The following is a 20,663-nucleotide window of genomic DNA, read 5'->3' as shown; positions in this document are numbered from 1 at the left end:
CTTACAAATTATTTGCCTGCATTTTGGGGTCCTTGTGAGTAGAATCTAAATTCCATGAAAGCAGGGACCATTTTGGTCTTGTGTATCACTCTGTTGTTCTTGGTACTTTGCAGAAGTCTAGCATCCCTGTTTGTCAATGCCTGCTAAGTAGATTTCACACTGACTACAGACTTTGTTTTCCCTGGTCATTGCACAAACAGTGCAAGGAAAATTTAAGTGTAACACTGCTCTGGCTACTCTTTAGCAACAAGCTTACTTTCTATGTATCTCCAGAAATTTTATGAAACTATAACAGTAACAAGTTTGAGAGAAGGCATGTAAGTCTGGATTGGCAAAGATGAACACATTCATTATGATAGAAACCTTACTTAAACTGACATGCACCAAAAATACACCAGTGTGTGTTGTTGGAAAAACATTTATTGCAATTCAGTGTCAAAAATTTTTACAAAAATATGCCACTGTCTGGTACAAACAACTGTAAAAATCAGTTCATCATGCAAGAAAAGTGTGCAAGTAATTTACACAGGACTCGGCTCACACAATAATACACATCCTTGAACGTAATTGATTTAATCGTATACTTTTAGTTACAATGTTCAACCCTGTAGTGTTTCTCATTTAAAAAGTACGTTAAAGCCTCTAAGCCTAGGACATGGACCACAGTATGCATGCCCTTTAGCCAGGGTGCCTGGCATTTGGTAGGATAAAGGTGGTGCCAAAGGTTCTTAAGCTTAGAGCAGGGATTGCAGCATTCTGTTTAATAGACTAGTGTATCTCTAACTAAACACACAGAGCTGTACACCAACGTAAGGAAAGTCACTCAAACTCCACAAGTGACGTAGCAGGTTCAACAAGTTTGGAGTCTTGGAACAGCCATCCACTTCTTGGCCAAATGGAGGAAGGCCTAAATTTTCAGAGGTTTGCTGAGGTCAAGGACACTTTGAGAAATGCCAGCAGTCACCTTGTTGCCTCGTGGAAAAAATCCACTGCTTAGTGAAGATGGGTTTAGCAGAGACTGAACCCACTGGTCTCGCAGCTGAGGTGGCACCAGAGGGAGACACAGGGTGGATGGATCAACATCCCTCTTCATGTAGGCAGAGAGGAAATGTCTGCTTGGCTATTAGAATCTGCTTCTAGAAAACAAGCCATTTGCAGCTCTTATCTCTTTATAGCAGGGCTATCTTGTGATTAAAATATAAATACCCAAAGGAAAATGAATTTGTCCAAATATGCTATGTACTTTAGCAGCTGTGCTCACTAGAACACTGTACTCCCATCGGTTACAGATCCACAGAATGTTACTGGTTCCTTGATGCCAAGGAGAATCGGGGACTGCGAGACTCAACTGCCAGATCACTGGGGGCAGCCTGCCATACTGAGGGTCCTCGGCCATGCACATGTACTTGCAGGTGAGTGACATGCCATGGGGCTAAGGCAAGGCCCCTAACCTTCAAGACATACTTCTTTATTTTGAAAGGCAGAAGTACTAGATCTGTTCTCTCTAACCATTCTTCTGGGTCTACAGACCGGGTTGGAAGTTTGATTTGGAAAACCATAGTTTACCTTCCTTAACAAGGCCAAGAATACCCCCCCCCCCCGCCCCGCAATGTTTAAAGGAATCTTGTTTGTTGGAATCACTGGAGGCCAGGACACATCCCAGTGCGGTGTGTCTGCCTGTGCCTGGAGGTTTGGGGATTTCTGAGGTCCATTTAAGTCTAATCCTCTTTCAGGCCAGCATCCAGGCAGAGAAGATAGTTCACAGACACAAATACTTGGAAACAGATTAAAAACCCCAACAGATGTCAACAGAGAAAATGATGGTAGAGTTTAGTTAAAAAAAGGCACACATAAAATTAGTTAAAAATTTCCCATGTAAAATATAGTGTCTGCACACCAAGAAGTTATTACCCTATAGCCGAGAAGAAAAAAAAATATAAACTCAGATGCTTATAATAAACATTGTATTGAATGCTAAGACAGACACACTGTTGAGTATCTCTTGCCATGATTAAAGTCCTTGTAAACCTGACAACTTGCTTAGACAAAAGAAATTCCAAGCTCTTTCTGTTCTTCTATATAAAAACAGATGCAGGAACCCAGCATTGACTGCAAGCTCCTTGTGGGACAGAGTTTGTCACCCTCACAGATATGGGCTGTGGCAGTGACACATTACATACCTGGTACTGTACTGCACAGTTCCAAGTAGAATCCACTTGTGTTAAGATTTTTGCAGAGTAAACCCGATCCACCTCAAACTGACTCAAGTCCCTTCAGGGTGAAACTGACCATCACCACCAAAAACCATCTCACCACTGGGGAATTTCTAACTTTGTAATTTTAGTTCCTTTTTATCACCAATTCAACTGATTCCTCTGCTCTGAGTAACAACACTGAATAATGTGATCTCATTTAAAATGTCACTGGAATTATTTGCTAGATCTTGCCATAAAATGAGCTCTTCTAAGCTTGATACAGTCTCCTTTCCCCAAAGGCTGGGCATTTGTCTCAGGAGAATTCATGCTTGCTTGCAGTGAACTCTGAATCCCTGTGGACTTACCCACACAGCTGGGCCGGAGCCCTTCTTTCTCTGGAAGTCTGAATTCCTGCACAATGAACACCCATTTCTAGATCTCCTTCCACAGGGTGTAGGACGGGGCAGGCAGGTACAGTAGAGGATGGTTCTACCTCTCCCAGCCGCTTCCACTGCTGTGCCCTGGCTTGCTCTCACACCAGCAGTTCTGAGACAAAGCTTCCTTGTTTTTGTGTAGGCCGGCTGCTCTGGATGAGACGGCAAGGAAGACCTCAGTGCCCTGGGCTGAGGCTTTGCTAGCTCTGTGCTTACAGGTACTCACACACACGAGGCTCTGGCCACGCCTAACAGAAACCACACAGCTGAACACCACACTCTGCCTGCTCTGCTTTTTCCACTGTCCCCACCCAAACCAGTGCCAAAGACGCCATCTCCAGTCTGCTCCCGCTCCCTCTCCACCTGCCGTTTTCTTCCTTGTGGTCCTCTTCCCATGAAAGGGGCCTATGTGTGTTGGCTTTTTCTTTTTCATCTTCAGAAAATTTCCTTGCCTCGTTCACACAGCACATCCAATAACACCTAAGAACATGGGGAGCGTATACAGGCACTATCCTGGTAGAAATTTCAGAAAGTCATATGCTACCCTAGGGTAGGGGCCATTTTGCGAAGATGCGGGCTGTGGCAGGGGTCTGGTGTAGAATGCATGCTGCTCCCACCCTTTGAGACTGGTGTGCCAGCCATATTGGGCTGGAGGCCCCCATGGGTGAAGCTTCTGGGACTGCAAACCAGAAGGTGCGAGCTAAGGACTTTCCATCCCTGGATCAGCACCATGGAGCAGAAGTCATGATGCGGTGGGAAGATGTGAAAGGCCATGAATCCCTAAACTAAAAGCTTCCAGAGTTTTCCATGGCAATGGCAGACACAGCTCTGTTACATACTGTGAGGGAAGAAGTATTAGAAAACCTGAAAATTACAGGAAAAGTAGCTTCCTATTTAAGAGTCTGAGCCTTGAATTCTCGACATAAAATTGATTCAGATAAGAAAAACAAAAACAACCAAGCCAAACAAAAAACCCAGAAATACCCCTGAAATTCCTTAGCGATGACAGGTTTGTGGCCTTCCAAACTCAACCTTGGTCAACAAAACTGTTTTTCACATTTGTTTTTCTCATTAGGGACAATTGAAATGCAATTTAACTTTTTTCTCACGGTGATGATCATGAAAGACGTGGACTCTGCAGGAACCCTGCACAGGGAGGGACCCTGAGAAGTCTGCCTCTCCCCTGTGGCTGCTACAGCACTGCAGGATGTGATCGCCAGTTGCACCTTCCTTGTTCCCCCACACGCTTAGCTGTCCCCGCTGCGGGGTCCACACTCATGGGTTTACTCTTCCTCAGGTATAAATGCAAACTGAGTTCCTCTTTCTGCTTCACTTACTGCCTAGGACATGCAGGGTGGAAACTTCATTTCGGGACATAAACCAAATACAATGGCAAATATACATACACTGTTATAGAAAAGCAACATTCTATAAAAAGAGTAAAGACACAAAAACCTTCCCCAGCCTCCTCCAGGCATGGCTGACAACTAACTGGTTAAATCCTGAGATTTCCTTTCTTCCACAGTGACCCACTAATATTTGCCTCGAAAGGTGCCCTGGGATCTGTATGTTTTAACTCTTTGCTTTTTAACTACCCAGCCCAGAGAGGAACTTATGTACCCACGTGGCTGGAACTGCAGGCTTTATTTTTAATCCCCTTGCAGAAGACCCTAGCTCATGTTGACGCAATTTTGATGCTGGACTCAAATGTAAGCTCCTTAGTTCTTCAGCCTGCCACCCTTGGCACAGTGGCTGGCAAAATGTTTTCTTGGTCAAGATGGAAAGCTCCTCTCACCGGCCTCTGTACCTGGGCTCCAGTCGGTTCAGACATGGCTCACCCGTGAAGATACCCAGGCAGTCTGGAGAGCTGTCACACCAGAAGAAGGAAGTCTTCACACCTGTGAGGTGTGTAACTCTGTTTTCTGCAGTATGAATTTCCCTGGAACGATTCTTAATCAGCCTTCTATATTCCCCAATGAGCTTCAACTTGAAGGGAAATAAAAAGGCACATGTACTTTCAGATTGTTTTAGGAAGGATCAAACTCCAGACAGGGCCCTCCTTTTGCCTAAAAAGGAAGTCTGAAGCAAGACGAGGATCGAGGATGGTTTCCAATATCCTTTCCATTTTAAATCACTTTTTATAGTGATAAAAAAACCTACAAGAAACACAGACACCACCTGCTGGGGAATGCACGCTGGCGGGCAGCGGAGCACGCTTTGCGTTTGGAGGTAGACCACTGTGTGGCTGGCAGGGTGAGCCGCATGCGGGGTGCACTGGTGGGCTGCTATTTCTTTGCCGTTTCAAAACACACTGAATCAAAACCAAAGACCCAAGGGTTTCTCATATGTAGTTTTGTCTGTCTTTCTTCTGTTTTGTCTAAACCGATTTTCACATTTTAAGCAAAGAGGATTCTACCTTGTATTTGAGTTTTGCTATTTCTTCCCAGGGAACAGCTATACAGGAGTGTCCGCGACCATCGAGAGAATTCTATTTCCCCGGATGACATAGAATTCTTGCCCTTATAGTCTTTCTGGTAAGTTGTTAGGAAAAAAGTTTATTTACAGTATTTCTGCTTTTCTCTACCAATTGTGAACTTCACGTTCTTAAATTCCCGTCAGCAAATGTATCGTTCCCCTCCAGCATCCTCTCGGTGACTGACCCCAGGAGTCGCAAGCCAAGGTCTAGAATGTACACTATTTACAGATGAAGTGTCCACACGCTGACTCGGAGCCTTCGGTCAGCAGGCCCTGGCAGGTGCCACTGCGTGCTGGGATCAGAACTTGAACAAGTTGATAAAGTCCTGGGGCGAAAGTGAAACAGAGCAGCTCTCCGGGTTGTTGGCTGTGCATGGATGGTCAGTGCCCTGCAAAGGAATGTTCTGGTCAGGCTCGAGGGTGGACAGGTGTATCATGCAATGTGGGTACCACAAGGCATCGCCCAAGTTCAGAACAATTCTCTAATCAAGCACACTATGGCGCAGGAAAGCTGCGGATGGGTATGTGCCTGGAATCACCCAGCGTCTAGAGCTGGAAGAAGCTAGGGTGAAGGACTACAGAGAAAAATGAGGAAAGGAAGGGTTTCTCCTCCTGTCCAGGCACTAAAGCAGTTTTACCCTTTCCTAGACCCGGGGCTGAGACAGAGGAAGTGAGGAAAGGAGCTGGCCTCTTAGTGCTGGCCTACAGCTCTTGGCGATGGGACCAGGGTCTCTGAGTCATGCACCATCAGCCGACACATACCTTCCAGGAGAGAATGTGGCAATGCTTGCAAAGCTGGAGGGTGTCTCCATATTGCTCTTTCCTTGGGTAACATCGGATAAGCTTAAAATACATCTTCTTCCAATCCAGCTGCCCTTTGTCTGACAAAATTAATCGCTTGCGGATCTAAAAATTAAAAATTGCAGGAAAATTTATCAAAGGGAGGGTCTGTGTTTTCTGCTTCCGAAAAGGTTTATTTATTCCCACCCTCTTCACTCCTCCCTTCCTTTTTTATTTTTTATTTTTTGGAGGGGGGTACTAGGAATCGAACTCAGGACCTTGTGCTTGCCAGGCAGGCGCTATGCTGCTAAGCTATATGCCAGCTCCGCCTCCTTTTTATTTTTGTCTTCCTTTCTCTTTAAAATCTCTACAGTAGTAGGGAGGAACACACTCAAGATTCACACCGGGGAAGTGCTTTCTCAGCTTCCCCGGTTACAGAACAGTTTCTAAACAGTCTTTAAGTAGGTGGCAGGTGACATCTCATTGGTGGCCTCTACTTGATGGTCTTGGATGGTTCTTTAAAGTTCAGATCATTTCCATTAATCACTTCAGTCTTCTTTAGCTATAGAGCTGAGTGATTATTTCTAGAGAGAGAACAGTAACTGCTTGGCAGTGTGTCTCTACTGAGTATCTAGATCTGTGGTTTCGTGAGCAGAACCTTCTGAATTCACACACCTGGATAAAGAAATTAGAAAACAAGCTCAGAGCAGCAAGCCAGGAAGGAGCAGTCCTTGAGCTGGTGTCTATCATGGTTTAGACCTGAAGGTCCCCCTAAACCTCCTGTGCTTAGAGGTGGCGCTTTTGGAAGGGGACTGGGGCACAGTGGGCTAATCTATGACTGTGTTTGTGTTGAGTATTCTGTGAGGATGTGGTCTGGTCAGAAGAGACAGTCACTGGGGTGTGAGTGGGGAGGGTGCATCTCCCTCCCTGGCTGTTCCCTGCTCTCTCTGCTTCCTGGTTGCCATGGCGTGAGTCACTTTCCTCTGCCAGACCCTTCCCTGACGTGGACCCCGCCTGGGAGCCGGCCAACTTCGAGCTGTCTCTGTGAACCAAAATAAACCTCTCCTCACTTAAGCAGTGGATGCTGAATATTTTGTCCCAACAACAAAGAAAATGACAAAGACTGTCTGTAGGCTCAGATTCAAGTTTAGCACCCATTACCTCACCCAGGAGGCTTCTTCGCTAGTGCAGACACCCATGTGACCAGTGGTTGCCTTACTGTCTTCCTGTGTTTAAAGTGAGTGTGACAATATCTATCTTTCCCTGGATTTTGTGAATACAATGAAATAATGTCTGCAAAAGCACTCGAACCATAAAGTGCCATAAAACATAATTATTTTTTAGAAAGCATGTATGTCTATGAATTTTTTGAGTTGTAAAATGTGATCAGGTTGAGAATGCAAGTTGTTTTAAAAATCAAAACGACCTGAAAACAAGAAACCACCTCAGCCCTTCATTTAGAAACTCTTTAGACCAATGGTAGTGAACCTACGACATGCATGCCGCAGCTAGGTGTCTGTAAAGCTCTAAAAGGTTCACCACCAACCACTCCTTAGACTGTCCTTCCAGGCAAGTGGCCCGCAGACACACTGAGAATGATGCCCTGGGGTGGGCAGGGAAGGAAAAGCTTCAAGCGGAGCTGCCGGGCCCACTGACCTGCCGCTCGGAGAAGTGGTACTGGCAGAGATTCTTCCACAGCAGCCGGTCCTCACTGAGCACGTGCAGGTCGGGGGCCACCTGGCCCAAGCTGACAAGGTCACGCCCATCGCTCAGCCTCTGCATGATGTTCAGTTGTAAGCACAGGGGCAGGTCTGTGAATGTGAGGCCTTTGAAGGCGGGCTGTGAAGAGGACAGTTAGCAGGGGTCAGAGAACAGCCTTTCTGCAGGTGACATCCTGTAAGGATCTACTACCCCTAGGCTAGCTTATTGATCGTAGGTCAAAGCTATGACTCTCCTTAGCCTACATGCAGAACCAGGTCCCACGCTGAGACTCAGGTCAGCCTGGTGTGGCATGCCCTGCAAGGCGCCAGAGGAATTTTCCTAGGAACCACAAAGCCTTTTACTTTCACCCTGAAACAGTCTAGAGATGGCACAAACTGGATTCTTAGCTTCACTCCGTTCAGTGCTCCATTAGCAGATGTGCTGCCTTCCCAGAGGCTTCACTCACTGCCCGAGGGCCTGGCTACCCTGGGACTCCTGTCTCACTGTCCCCGAGAGCGGAGATCCTTCCACTCCGGTTTACTCTCCAACACTGACACACCTGGCTCACCTGTGCACACGCACACATGCTGCTGGTCCCCTCCTGTTCCTCAGACCCAGTGCAAACCCAGTTCTCTCAAAAGCCTCTTCTGCCTCTGCAGTCTCCTAGACCTATTCATTGCACTGACCTAGAACTCCTACTAGCTCCTCTGGACACTTTCTGTAACATCTCTTTTTTTATGCAATTCAAACCTTTTCTAAAAGAAACCTGGAATGGAACCCTGCTGCTAGAACTTAAGGTCCACGAATGCAGGAAATTTTATTTCAACCCACTTCTGTGTTCCTAGTTTCCAGAAGGCTGCTTGGTGCCCTGTAAGGACTCAATAAATATGAACGAGCAGAATGAATGAAACTCAGATAATTAAAAAGGCAAAAAAGAACATGAAGACAGTGTGCCACGAGCATACTTGGTGTGTGTGCCAGCCCAGAAACCCCTGGCTGACCCCCGCTATGGCCTACTGCGGGAGCTGCAGCAATGAGCTGTCATGGCGGGTCCCAGCACCTAAGCCAGCCGTTCCAGCACCACATGCTCCATCTCATCACAGCGGGGGACCCACGGGAACCACAAGGTGACCTGCAGTCGAGGCCCTCAGCGGTGGCTGCTGGCTGACATGCCCCTAACAGCCCGGCCCTGTAGACCCTCATCGTTCTCTGCTGCTTTGAGGTGGGTTCTTGATTTTGATGACTGATATTTTTAGTTCAATGCTCTGCCACCTTTAAGAGGTCACAGGAAAAAAGGAAAGTAGGATGCCAACCCTTACCTTAGCTCAGGCGAAAGGCCCTGGGAATGGTATCAGTCTCTCTTGAGTTTTTAAGGAGTGAAACTCCGTAGCAGGTGCACCAAAGGGCCAACACGAGGAGGTCTGCAGGGCCACTCGGTCCCAGCAGTTGCCTGTGTTTCTCCTACAAGGCTAGACTGGCACACAGGGAGACAATGGGCAGCAGCAAGTGGCCCGAAGAAGGAGGGGTCATTGAGAGGGACTATGGGAGGCATGGGCAACACTGCAAGGACGAGCAGCAGATCCGGGTCCCAGGCATCCGGGGAAGATGGGACTCCATTTCCTGAGATCCAGAAAGGCCAGCTGTAGGAGACTGAAGGAACTTCCAGCTCTGACCACTTCAGACCTGAGCGGTTCTGGCCCCCTGTCTAGCGGAAGCGGCTGGCCCTGAGTCTGTCTGTCACTTACTTCTACCCCAGGCTACCAGGCCGAACTTTCACTGCTTCGACACACAAGAATATGCAGACCTGCGGAAAGCCTAGGCCCTCATGTCATTTATCATCTGCTGCCGATCACATGAACTAGTAAAACTGCCATGAGATTTTCTTTTAGTTTCTAGCACTTCAAAGCCTCTACTTTTTTGGTTAAAGCTCCCAGGCCAATTATTACATTAACTCCTATTAAAGGCAAGCCCGCTTGGAAGAGTTCAACTCTGTCAAACTTTCAAACCTGCACTTTTCCAAAATCCTTACCCAGACCCATGCCAAGCCTTTACTCCTGATAAGCAGTTAACTGCCTGCATGCTTTCTTCTTTTTGAATATAAACATGTGCAAGAGAAATACGTCACTCTTGCTCTTCCAGTCACATAGCTGGCCACAGTCCACTCACGCCTGCCCTGCCCCGCATTTTAAAACACTGCCCTGCCTGCAGCACTGCAATTATATTTGGTTTCCCTTCTGTAAACCAGTTCTGTTAACCTTCTCCTTGGCCCATTAGTATATGAATTATATTTGCCAATGAAAACTGCTTCCAAAGATTCAGGTATGAAAATTTTGAAGGAAAACAAGATTATGTGCTGGGAAGATACTGGCGGAACTCTGGCCCACAGAGAACCGAGAAAGTCACCTTACTGTTTCCACGGAATAACAAACTTTCCTTTAGGCCAAACTGTTCAAAATATGTTTGAAAGTACAGTTCAGCCTGGAGTAATTAAATCCTCACTCTCTCCTCTGCAGAGCTGGGCAGTTATGTGGACGGCAATTCGGAGCTCTGCGGGCTCCAGCCCAGCTCTCAAAATAACGCAGCCCAGTGCCTGGGAGGGCTGCGGCGAGGACGGCAGGGAGGGGCAGCAGTCAGAACCACAGCCTCTGCGGACAAGCCTGGCCCAAGCCGCAGCCAGCCCAACTGGTGTTGAGGCCCCAGATGAAAAATGACACTGGACCCTTGGATTCAACCAACCATGGGTAGAAAGTATTCAAAAACGTCGAATCTGCACTGAACACGCTCAGCAGTTTTCTCGTCATTATCCCATAAACAACACTGCACGGCAGCTATTCACACAGGGCTTCAGCTGTAGTGGGCATCACGCATGGTCTAGGGATGACTTACGGTGCATGGCAGGATATACACAGACTGCAAATACTATGCCACTCTACAGGGACTTGGATGTGGAATCTGGTGTTCTCGGGGGTCCTGAAGTCAGTCCGCTACAGACACAACTAAGCACGACGGTATCAACTACTCAGTCTAAGTTTCCTCATTTATAAAACAAGGAAATGCGTATCTTACAGTGTTGCTTGGGGGCACAGAGGAGAATGCAGGAAGTACTTAGCACAGTGCCCAGTTAATTTCAGCGATTTGCCTACCTACAGTTACTCACTAGATGAGTTCCCTAATACATGTGGAGGTCTTAAAGGAGTGTGTGCACAAAGCCAGCCCTTGGTAACAGGAACCCTGGGGGCTGGGGAGGAGCTCAGAGGCAGAGCACTTGCCTGGCGTAAGTGAGATTTTGGGTTCAATCGCCAGCCCTGCGAAATGACACTCAACCCATTCAGAAACCTACAACATGCCAGGCCCTGCCCACTGGTTTCTGGGGCTTAACTGGCATGCTCTCACCCCAGGCTGTCACTGTCCCTATTTTCCAAAGTGAGGCCTGGAGAGAGTGAATAATTTGCAGCTGGCCATCTACAATCCAGGGCTTTTCCACTATTTTCCTTAATGAGCACTTCAGCGGCAGGAGGAGGGTGGCGGAGCCTCATTCACTGGACTAAAACTCTCTAACTGCCTTGTGCTGCAGGCCGCCCCAGGGAAGGTGGGGCTATGGGCCTCCTTTGTGGAGATTACAGACCAGTGGGGGTGACAGAGAAGGGCGGGTGTGTGAGATGGTTTCACAGAACCTGAGGAAGTGACGACAGTGATAGTGACAGTAGCTTTCCCAGCCTGCATGGTCAAGGAAGCCTGGAAGGCTGGAGGCTCTGAGGCTCAGGCTTTGCTGGCAGTGCAGATGCAGCTGGGCTTGGCTCAAACACCTCGAGCAGGAGGGAGGGCGGCATGTGTGTTTGATCTCTTCAGGAGAGGATTTCAGAGGATTAAAACTGTTCAAAGAAAGACTGATCGCTGGATAAAGAGTTGAAAGAAAGCTAGACAGGAGCAAGGCTTGGAAACCACTGGGGCTAAGTGGGCTTTGTCACCTCAGTTCTAGTACTAGCTGCTGTGTGATGCTGGGAACCTTGCTGGGCTCCTCCGTGCCCATCACAGCCCCACTCCATGACGTGCGACAGTAGCAGCTATGCTACCTGCCAAGAATGTTTGCGGGTGGCTGAAGAGGGCTGAGAGGGAGTTGGCACATGGAAGCACAAGGTATGCATGCGTGGGGCCAAGGGGGTCTCTTACGAGATGGCAGAGGACACAGGGTAAGCACTGCCATCTAAATGGTGTCGATGGCTGCTGCAGGGCACGATGTCCCAGGGACAAATGGGACTTGCTCACTCTGTCAAAGGAGAGAGAATATTAAATCTAGGTCATAGAAAACGCTAGAAACCAGGTAGAAGGTACAAGTATTCCTGTGTGTGTGAGCCAGAAGCATGGAAATTTAGTCTCCAATGCCTATTGTCAAGCTAGGCCTATTCCTGAGAGATGGGTAGAAGGTAAACTATTAGAGTAGATCAGGTTACTGTCCATAATAGGTACATTCTGCTAAATAATCAAATCACTGAGACGGTTTCTAACAGGTGATCTGCATTTATGCTCTGTGCCACTTGCACACGTGTGTGTGTGTGTGTGTGTGTGTGTGTGTGTGTGTGTGTGTGTGTGTGAGACCTGGAGTCAGTGCCTAAGGGACTCAAAGGAAGTCATGCAGCTTGGACGCTTCTAATTCTGCCCATGGTTTCAGAGTTTAAGGAATCAAGGCATACAAGTTATTAACAATAAAATCTGAGGGTGTACATCTTGAAAACTTCATTATGAAAAAAGCCACTGACAAGGGGCCAAGGGGTTTCTGCTTGCTACTTGCCCTGATAGGGCACAGCCGTAAGGTTTATCAGCCTTGCTCCTGGGAGCCAAGTGAGTGAGGTGTGACATGAGCTGTCTGAGTGTGTCTGTCCACTAGTGAGGCTCCAGTGATTGCTCCAGCATCTTTTGCACATTTAAAAATTTTGTGTGTGCGCCTTAGTTTTCCTGCTCAGTAAGAGGACAAGAGCTGACGGTAAATGAGGCCGAGTTAGATTTTGAAGCCAGGAGAAACTACCAATACTTGCAGCCACATTTTGTTGGTAACCAGGGCTTTTTTCTCTGCTTAATAACTGCTCATCATTTCCCTACATGCATGAGCACAGTCACAGTCAGGCTTCCTCTGCCATCATCCTGGACACAGGCCCTAGAGCTCTCCATGACTGCCTGAGGTCTCAAGTACCAGTTCACCAAGTCCCCACCTTTACAGTTCAACCGCAGTCAAGGCTGCATCCCAAAGCTGCCAACAACTTGTTCTAGACAAGGGAGCAGGCAGAGAGACCTCTGAATGCCGCGTGCCCATGGCATTTCAGCTGGCCAGCACCTTTCACACACCTTGATCTCCGCTTGTCAAGCTCCCCCTTGCAGGAAGCCCCCAGCCAACCCTAGCACCAGGACCAGCCACGACATCAGAAGAGTGGACTCTTCTGTCAGCCATCATGGTGGTGGCAGGGAACCTAGTCCTAGCTGGGCTGTCCCGCCCCTGGACAGAGGAAGCAGCAGCTTGGTGAGGTGCCTTCCTGCTTACCCTGGTGATCTGGATATTGTTCAGCTGTTGCTGCCAGTGCAAGATGGCCTCCATGCGGTATACCCACATGTTGATGTTCCCCACCAGCACCGACTTGCCGACTCGCTGGACCAGGGTGCACAGGGACGTATAGAGGGTCTGCAGCAGTTCTCTGATTAGTCTAATGTTTTGCTGGTCTTCAAGGACTGAGTGGGAAAGAAAAAACACGAAAGTCAGGATCCTGGCACAGCGCATGTGATACAAGGGGCTCTTTTTCTGCCCTGCCTGCTCCTGTTTCCCAGGCCCCAGCTCCGGGATCAGGTTTCTGTTCTCAACACTTGGCCAGGCCTCTGCACTCAAGGCTGGTGGGTAGGGTTTCTGTTATCTAGGTCCCTCTTTGTTCTCTTCTCACTGGGTTTTTACAAAGCTCCTTTCTACTCCCATTGCTCTGCCAGTGCCAATGGTTCACCCAATCGGAAAGCTGCTGCTTTTGCTCCGCAGTGGTAGCTTTTAGATGGGTATGGGAGAAACCATGTGTGGCGCGAGGAGCTCAAGTCCTGGTCGTCTGGCACATTTCTGTGTGATTATGCACAAATCACTTGTTCTGGAGCTCAGTTTCCCTGTGTGTGCAGTGACCTAAAATTCTCTCTAGCTCAAAGAGTCTATGAATCCATTCTACCTTGAAAATAGTTCAATTTTCTAGGAGGCAGAAGGTTCAATAGCTGGATGGGATCTGAGCCCTCATCAAGACTCAGGAGACTGGGGGCAGACAGAAGACAACTGCCCCCAAACAGGAGTGCGATGGTTTCTCCCTGTGCCGTGGGCATGGATGGGATGTGTCCTGAATTGGACTCTGGCAGCCCCGATGTACAGCTGGAGTTACGCACTTCAATCTGCTTACATTCCTTTAAATCTCACGACATGCCTGCTCTGGAGAAAAGCCATCTGCCCACCCCTGCCTATAAAAAGGCTAAGCCAGTGCAAGGGAGCTCACCTTTCAGTACCACTTTTTCCAAAATGTTCATGAAGTTCTTTTGGGCGATGCCACTCAGGGATGTGAGCTGTGACTTTGCTATCAGTTCTAACAGCTGTGGATAAAAATAGAAGTCGCCAAGCTTAGAATTCAGAGATATTTTTCTCCTCTAATCTTCCCTTTGAGTCACATGACACGTAGATACAGGCTGACAGGGAGAGATAAACGGCAGGCAGGGCCGCCAGGCCATCAAAAGCAGATGCTCAAAGTGAAAGACAAATGGGGGTAACCCAAAACCTGGGAACTGGGCTGAATATTTAATTGCTTTTTTCTTTTATAATGTCGAGTTTTGACTTCAGTGGAGGCTAGTCCATCCTACTTGCCCTACTTGGGGAAGGGATGCTGACGGTACTCTGAAGAGAATGAAGTCTCTGTGACCCGTGAGCATCTGAGTTTCACAGTCACCTTGAGACGTAGGGAATTGTCCTGAACCCCCTGCAGCTTCTTCCTACCACCCCCCACTGTTCCTAAGCCTCCCACAGCTCCTGCTCGCCACGGTGCACCTTTTCCAAGAAGCAGCAATTCTTTTTGCAGTATCTCCCGCTTAGGCAGTGTGCAGAAACACGCCAATCAGAATCTCTCACGACACTCAATGGAAAGGCACAAGTCCAGGGAGAGAACTTAGGGATGTACAGCACATCTGTGTCTACTGTGGCAGTGACATTACTATGGCTTAGAACTAGAATCTCAGGGCTCTTAGCCTTGAGCAAGTCCCGTTCTGGAGACTTATCAGCTCTGTGGTGTGGGTAAGACAGCTACTTTCTGGGGGTTCCAGCTTCTTCATATCTACTGGTAATACCTAGAGTTCCCAAGGTTGCTATGGGCTTTAAATGAGGCAATGCATATACAGTGCACCCTCAGACTAGGTGCTAAATAAAAGTTGCTTTGCTGAAGTCCTATCACTACCAAAAAAAAAAAAAAAAGAAAGAAATGAAGATAAAAACTAGGTCGATACATCATTTTTTCAACCTTTCCTTCTATAGTAACATCCTAACAGGAATAGCATGATTTAAAAAACATCAAAGCACATTGTTGAAAATGAAATTTTATACTGCAAAGGCTCTTCAGATTGGCTAGCTCAACCCACTTCACAGATGAGCACAGTGAGACTCAAGAGGCCAAGCTTTACAAATACTCCGCAACCATCAAGAGGACTCAGCCATGCCCTTGGCACTGGAAAATAAGAGGGCCAAATAAGAGAGTCATTAAATGGAAGACTTAATATAAAGTGAAGACACTTTATTTCTTCAGAAACTAGCAGGTCTAGTAAAACTAATTCAGAAAACTAGACTAGAAAACCAAGACTCCTCATTTCTGCTGAAACTGGGATTTCTGCTCCTAGGAAAATTTCTAAGTGATTTCCACCTAGCCAGGCTTCTGCCTAACTTCATTTGGGGTCAATAATCACCACCTCTGAGCAGTGTTGGGTGCTGGAATACAGACTGAGGGAAGTAGCAAACTGAAGTTTAAAACCTGGGTTGCAGAGGAGAACTGGGGCCACGGACACGGAGACTGGGCTGGTCAGAGCGCCCGGCTTCCCAGGCTCTGGCTGAAATCCTCTGTGCCTGCCAAGCCCTGCAGCTGCCTGTCAAGCCACATACAGACATAATTTCCCCAATGTAATTTTACTTTAATTTGGAAAAAAAACCCCTAACTCCACTAAAATCCTTTTCCTGCCTGGCTTTTGTATCTCCACACACTGCAAGACACAACCACTGGCCTCTAAGGAAGTGGCAGATTGGTTTGCTGGGATTGGGACTGCTGATCTAGGTCACGAGTGGACAGAGCGTCACTAAGAGGCATGAAATCAAGCTTCAGCACAGGCCATGTCCATAGACAGTGACCACGCCAAAGCTCTCTGCCTATCTCGTCTACCTCTGCACCAGCCAGCATGTGACAATCAAGAGAGGAGTGATAGTGGCACAGGGACTGGGCAAACCTTGCATTTCTCTCCCTGACCAGCAGCACATCCAGGAGGCCGAGGTGAGAGTTTATTTATACCTGGAGTGTCCCATGACCAGTACAAAACAAGAGAAAGCAAACCAAAGCCTGGCCATGGCTGCTGTTGAAAGGGCTTGGCTCCCAGCCTGGGCCCATCACCGTGGTATCTGGAGAAGGGTGGAGGGTGGGGGTGGATGTGGGAGGAGACAGGTGCTCTGCCCCACTGCAAACCCAGTGGAGTCCAGGCGACCCCCACCTCCCAAGGGTATCAGTTTTAATCTCCTCTAAAACTGCACCAATCACAAGGGCAAAAAGTCTCTGAAGGCCATGGCTACGCATTTAAGGGAAACACAAACCTTTGAGACTGGCCTGGCTTATCTTCTCTGGCTCAGGAGGGAGGTGGAGGGACACAGCAGCATAAATTTGTCAACTAACAGCAGAAGGACAGGTCAGCCGCTCTGCATTTCACCTATCTTAAGAGAAAGTCTCTTTTTCCACTGCCAGCTGTGGAACAGGAGACCTGGATTCTCCAGCGCAGTGACCTTTACAACTGTCATTCATCTAGCAAGTATTTCTGAGAGTCTATACTGGGCCAATGTCATGGTAGGCAATAGGGCACAACATAAAGACAGCTGATCCCTAGACTCATGAAGTCTCTTTCTGGTCTTTAATCTCTCAGCTTCTTAGTTTGTCAAATGGCAATACTGTAAAAAGGAAAGATCATTGCTTCCTGCATCCTTATGAGAATCAAGGGAGATAAATCCATCAACATCCATGATCAGTTCTAAATCCCAGTCTTCCGTGAAGTTTGAAGTTCACATCGAGGGTTGGGAAACCTCTGTAAAGTGCCCCACGGTAAATATCTTCAGACCTCTGGGTTGTATGGCTTCTGCAGTAACACTCAGCTGCCAATGCAGCCACAGACAATGTGTAGACGGATGCGTTTCAGTAACGCTTCGTTCACACGCGCAGGTGGAGGGCCAGACGTGGCCTCTCCGTCACAGCGCGCTGGCTGCTGGTGCAGGTACAGGGCCAAAGGGTGCGTCCAGCTGCCTGCCTCCCCCCTCCAGTGTATGATGGAGAAGGGAGCTGATTCCCAAACCGCTGTGGAGCAGTCTCACCTGGCACCAAGAACCAGAGCAACACATTATTCCTATTGGCTTTTATCACACCACAGAGAATGCTAAAGATAAAATTATCTACAGGAAGAGAACAGTAAATGAATAGCTCATTTGAAGACCCTCTGTACTTCAATAGTATGTGCTGTTGACTAAACGCTTTCCAGTTTTAACACCCCTTCCTGCCTGCATTTGAGAGCTCCGGCCTGCTGGTGAAGAATGATGTTCCTAACCTTTATATCTCGCTTACTTGCATCTACCGCGAGGTCTCATTTTGCTAAAAAGACGGGGGTTTGCTAAGCACTAGAGACTGGGTCACATGCTTCACATCACGGCCTTCAGTCCTCAGCGACCCCCAGGAAGCAGGCTCCCCACGTGGCAGGTGAAGACACTGAGGTTCAAGTTAAGCATTCACCCAACTCGCTTATACACCAGCATTAGCAAGCAGGCACTCAAGACTGGAGCCTGGGTACACTTAATAGGGAATACAGATTCTGACTCCTCAGTGACTTCTGTGTGTCTAGGCCAACCCCTTTTTCATGTAAGCCCCATTCTTTCTCTAAAACCGGTAGTAACGATGTGTACTGCTATGTGTTGGGGAAACAGTTTGGAAATATTCCATCAATCTTAGGTAGTGGGCTTCTTACAATAGGGGAGAATCAATATCTAGAACATGCTCACAGTGTGCTTAGGAGGAGGGAACTGCGTTAGGTCTGCTGTTCCATTAGATCTACCTTTTCCAGCAGGTAGCACTGTGTGGGACCGGAAGTGTGGAGGGCAGATTAAGGAATCTCACTGCTGTGCCGGAGAGCCGCGTGTACAAGGGAGTAGTTTTGTATCTAGCAATTTGTTTACCAAAATGATTGAGTCCATTAGATTCTTCACCCTTAGCCTCAGAGAAAAAGAGAGCGGAGGAAAATGTCTCTTTTGGAAGACACTGCGTTCTGTGGAGCAAGTTTTAGCCAGGTGCCAGGAACTGGTGGCTGTGTTTCAAGAGACCGGAGGGTAAAGGGGATAGGGGAGGAGGGCTGCGGGCAGGGTGAGGATCTGGCACGTTCTGTAGGGACTCACTCACTGTGCACTAAAGAACAGTGCCAATGGGGCCGAGCCATGGGAGGAAGGGACAACGGCCACCGCGTGCTCAAGCCACATCCTGCCCTTTGGCTTTGGCTCACGCTTATTTTGGAGATGAGCTGGAGAAAAATGTAGTGGCAAGCGAAGCCACAGAGCAAATCTCCATCAGGCGCCTTTCGCAGGGATACGAGGATTCTACTCACATAAAAAGCAGTTTCTTCCCTTCCCCTCCCCTTTGCATGGTGCTCTATTTTAAAAATGTTACCAGTTCGTATCATTTTCTTTCTTAAAACCCTCCAATGGCTTCCCTCTGCCCTCAAAAGAAGCCCTGGGTGTCGCCCTTGACAGGTGCTCCCTTCCCCAGCCTGACTCTGCCCAGCGCTCCCCAAGGTCCGCTGCTCCGGGCACACAGGTCCATGAGCACCCCTCCCCAAAATGCAGAGGCTCATCTCCATGTGCCTGGCTCCATCCGTCCTGTCCCTTGGGTCTCTGTTCAAACAGTGCCTGCCTGGAACTCAGGAGACTGTCTCTCTCAGAGGGATAGGGAAGCCTCCTCGTGCCACCTCCACCGTTGCTCCCATGCCCGGCACTGAGCTGGGAAGCTGCCTGGGACAGCAGGGCCAGTCCTGTTTACCACTCTGTCCCTACCTGGCCCAAGCCATGCACCCAACACCGCTTTTGGTTTTAAAGTTTTAGAATCAAAGAGTTTACGGCTAGAAGGGACAGAGGAAATAGTTTGCCAGAATTTACTCCTGCTTTGGGTGAGGCAGTTTGTGAGGTCAGGTGACCCACTCAAGGTCAAAGATCAATCTTCTGGGCTATCAGGCTGGTGTGCACATGAGACGTGGGGTTAAACTGCCACTTTACGAGTAGCACAAAGACCTAGGAGTAAGTTATTTGCCATGCTCACCCATGGCACACACTTCCCAGCAGGGCGAGGAGCCTGGAAGTAGACCTTCAGAAGTGTCAACACAAACAGCAGCTTCCCCTGCCTGTTAGACTTAAAAGGTCAAACCCACAATGAGGTTAGCCACAAGGCTGTTGCCCAAGCATATGAGATATTATTAAGAACGTAATCTATGCCAGGTTCCTCTATCTGCTGGACAGTGGGGCTCTACAGCTCTATCAGGAAACCTGCCAGCATTGCCAGACAGGCCAGGGGCCCGGCCTAGGAACCCCAGCCCTGTCTCACACGCTCTGTGCCCAACCTGGGCCCTGTAGGAAGTTCGAATTTCTCCTGCAGCAAACCCTGGATTACATGAGGCAGGGCCGCTGCCTGCCCCGGGTGCTACCTACGTCCAAGACCCTTTTTTACTCAATGGATAAACAAATTTCAAACCTGGAAACTTCTGTGCTGCCTTTGAGCTTGAGCACTGACAGGCTGGCAGAGGAAAATGTCTGCGACATAAACCATCTTCGGGCATGTCAGATTGGGTAAATGTTATTTGTGAGTAAAACATCTAACCGAGGGAGTTAAAATACTGAAGAGGCCCAAGTGTACATGAATTACTTATCTCCTCAACTGCAAGAAACCTGCCTCTCCAGCTTTTTCCTGTCTCACTGCTCGCAGTGGTGCCCTGCGCCCTGTGACATCGAGCTTGGTAGCAATGTTGGCTTGGTAGTACATGATGTCCCCGTCTGCCCCAGCTCTCCCAACCTCCGCCCCATGATTATGCTGCATCCCCTTTGCCCCCACCTATCCTTGCTACCCTTCTTCGATTCTTTCCTGTGGCCAGGTCTCTGTCCAGGCCATCTGCCAGGGCAAAGCCTCCCATGTGCTTCCATCTGGCCCTATCCTGGCCGTCCTTCAAGGAAGCAGGATCACAAGCTCTGCCTGTTCCAAAAGACCATCTCCAGTGCTCCTCGAAGCCCCCAACACAGCTTGCTGGCTCAGTCCTTGTGTCTGGTCTCCCAAAAGGGCCCAGAAGTGCACCCAACACTTCCCCCAGTGGGGGGAAGGATTCTCAAGTGGCCAGGGCACATTGGGTAGGAGACGCCACACAGAAATGCCTATTCAGGAATTCAAGTATTTACTCGGAGCAATTTGCCATGCACAGAGACTACAGAAGGATGGTGGCAACTCTCCTAGATGTCGGAGACCCTTTCCCTATGGAATCAAGAGGCTGTTAGGTTCTCAGTCACAGATCCTTGGAGTACAGTGTCAGAATACCCTTGAGAGTATCCCTCCTCGGCAGGCCCAAGTCTGCTGACCTGGTACTGGCACTGGGGTACATACTCATCCCCTCAGTATTCTGGGAGTTGAGGCAGGAGGGTGGACAGTTCAAGCCCAACCTGGGCAATTTAGTAAGACTTTTTTCCAAAATAAAACAGGGCCAGGGTGAAGCTCAGTACAAAGGCCCTTGCATTCAGTCCCAAACCAAACCAAACCAAACCAAACCA

General features: G+C 48.4%; 1 protein-coding gene across 1 annotated transcript in view; it reads right to left on the bottom strand.

The window, feature by feature from the left end:
- Nucleotides 1-402: 402 nt before the first annotated feature.
- The window catches only part of Fbxo32 (F-box protein 32), a 35,725-nt gene continuing 15,464 nt past the window's right edge, over nucleotides 403-20,663 (bottom strand). Inside the window, exons 5-9 of the mRNA XM_003467360.5 lie at nucleotides 14,092-14,185; nucleotides 13,119-13,303; nucleotides 7,541-7,723; nucleotides 5,867-6,010; nucleotides 403-5,493 (exon numbers count right to left, since the gene is read on the bottom strand). Coding sequence (XP_003467408.1) covers nucleotides 5,404-5,493; nucleotides 5,867-6,010; nucleotides 7,541-7,723; nucleotides 13,119-13,303; nucleotides 14,092-14,185 — 696 coding nt within the window. The 3' untranslated portion in view covers nucleotides 403-5,403. The remainder of the gene's footprint in view (nucleotides 5,494-5,866; nucleotides 6,011-7,540; nucleotides 7,724-13,118; nucleotides 13,304-14,091; nucleotides 14,186-20,663) is intronic.

Source organism: Cavia porcellus, unplaced genomic scaffold (assembly GCF_034190915.1).
Source record: "Cavia porcellus strain 051 isolate PalLab524CR breed Dunkin Hartley unplaced genomic scaffold, mCavPor4.1 scaffold_19, whole genome shotgun sequence".
NCBI lineage: Eukaryota > Metazoa > Chordata > Mammalia > Rodentia > Caviidae > Cavia > Cavia porcellus.
The sequence above is the reverse complement of the archived record's forward strand: the minus strand, read 5'-3'. Positions and strand labels throughout refer to the sequence as shown.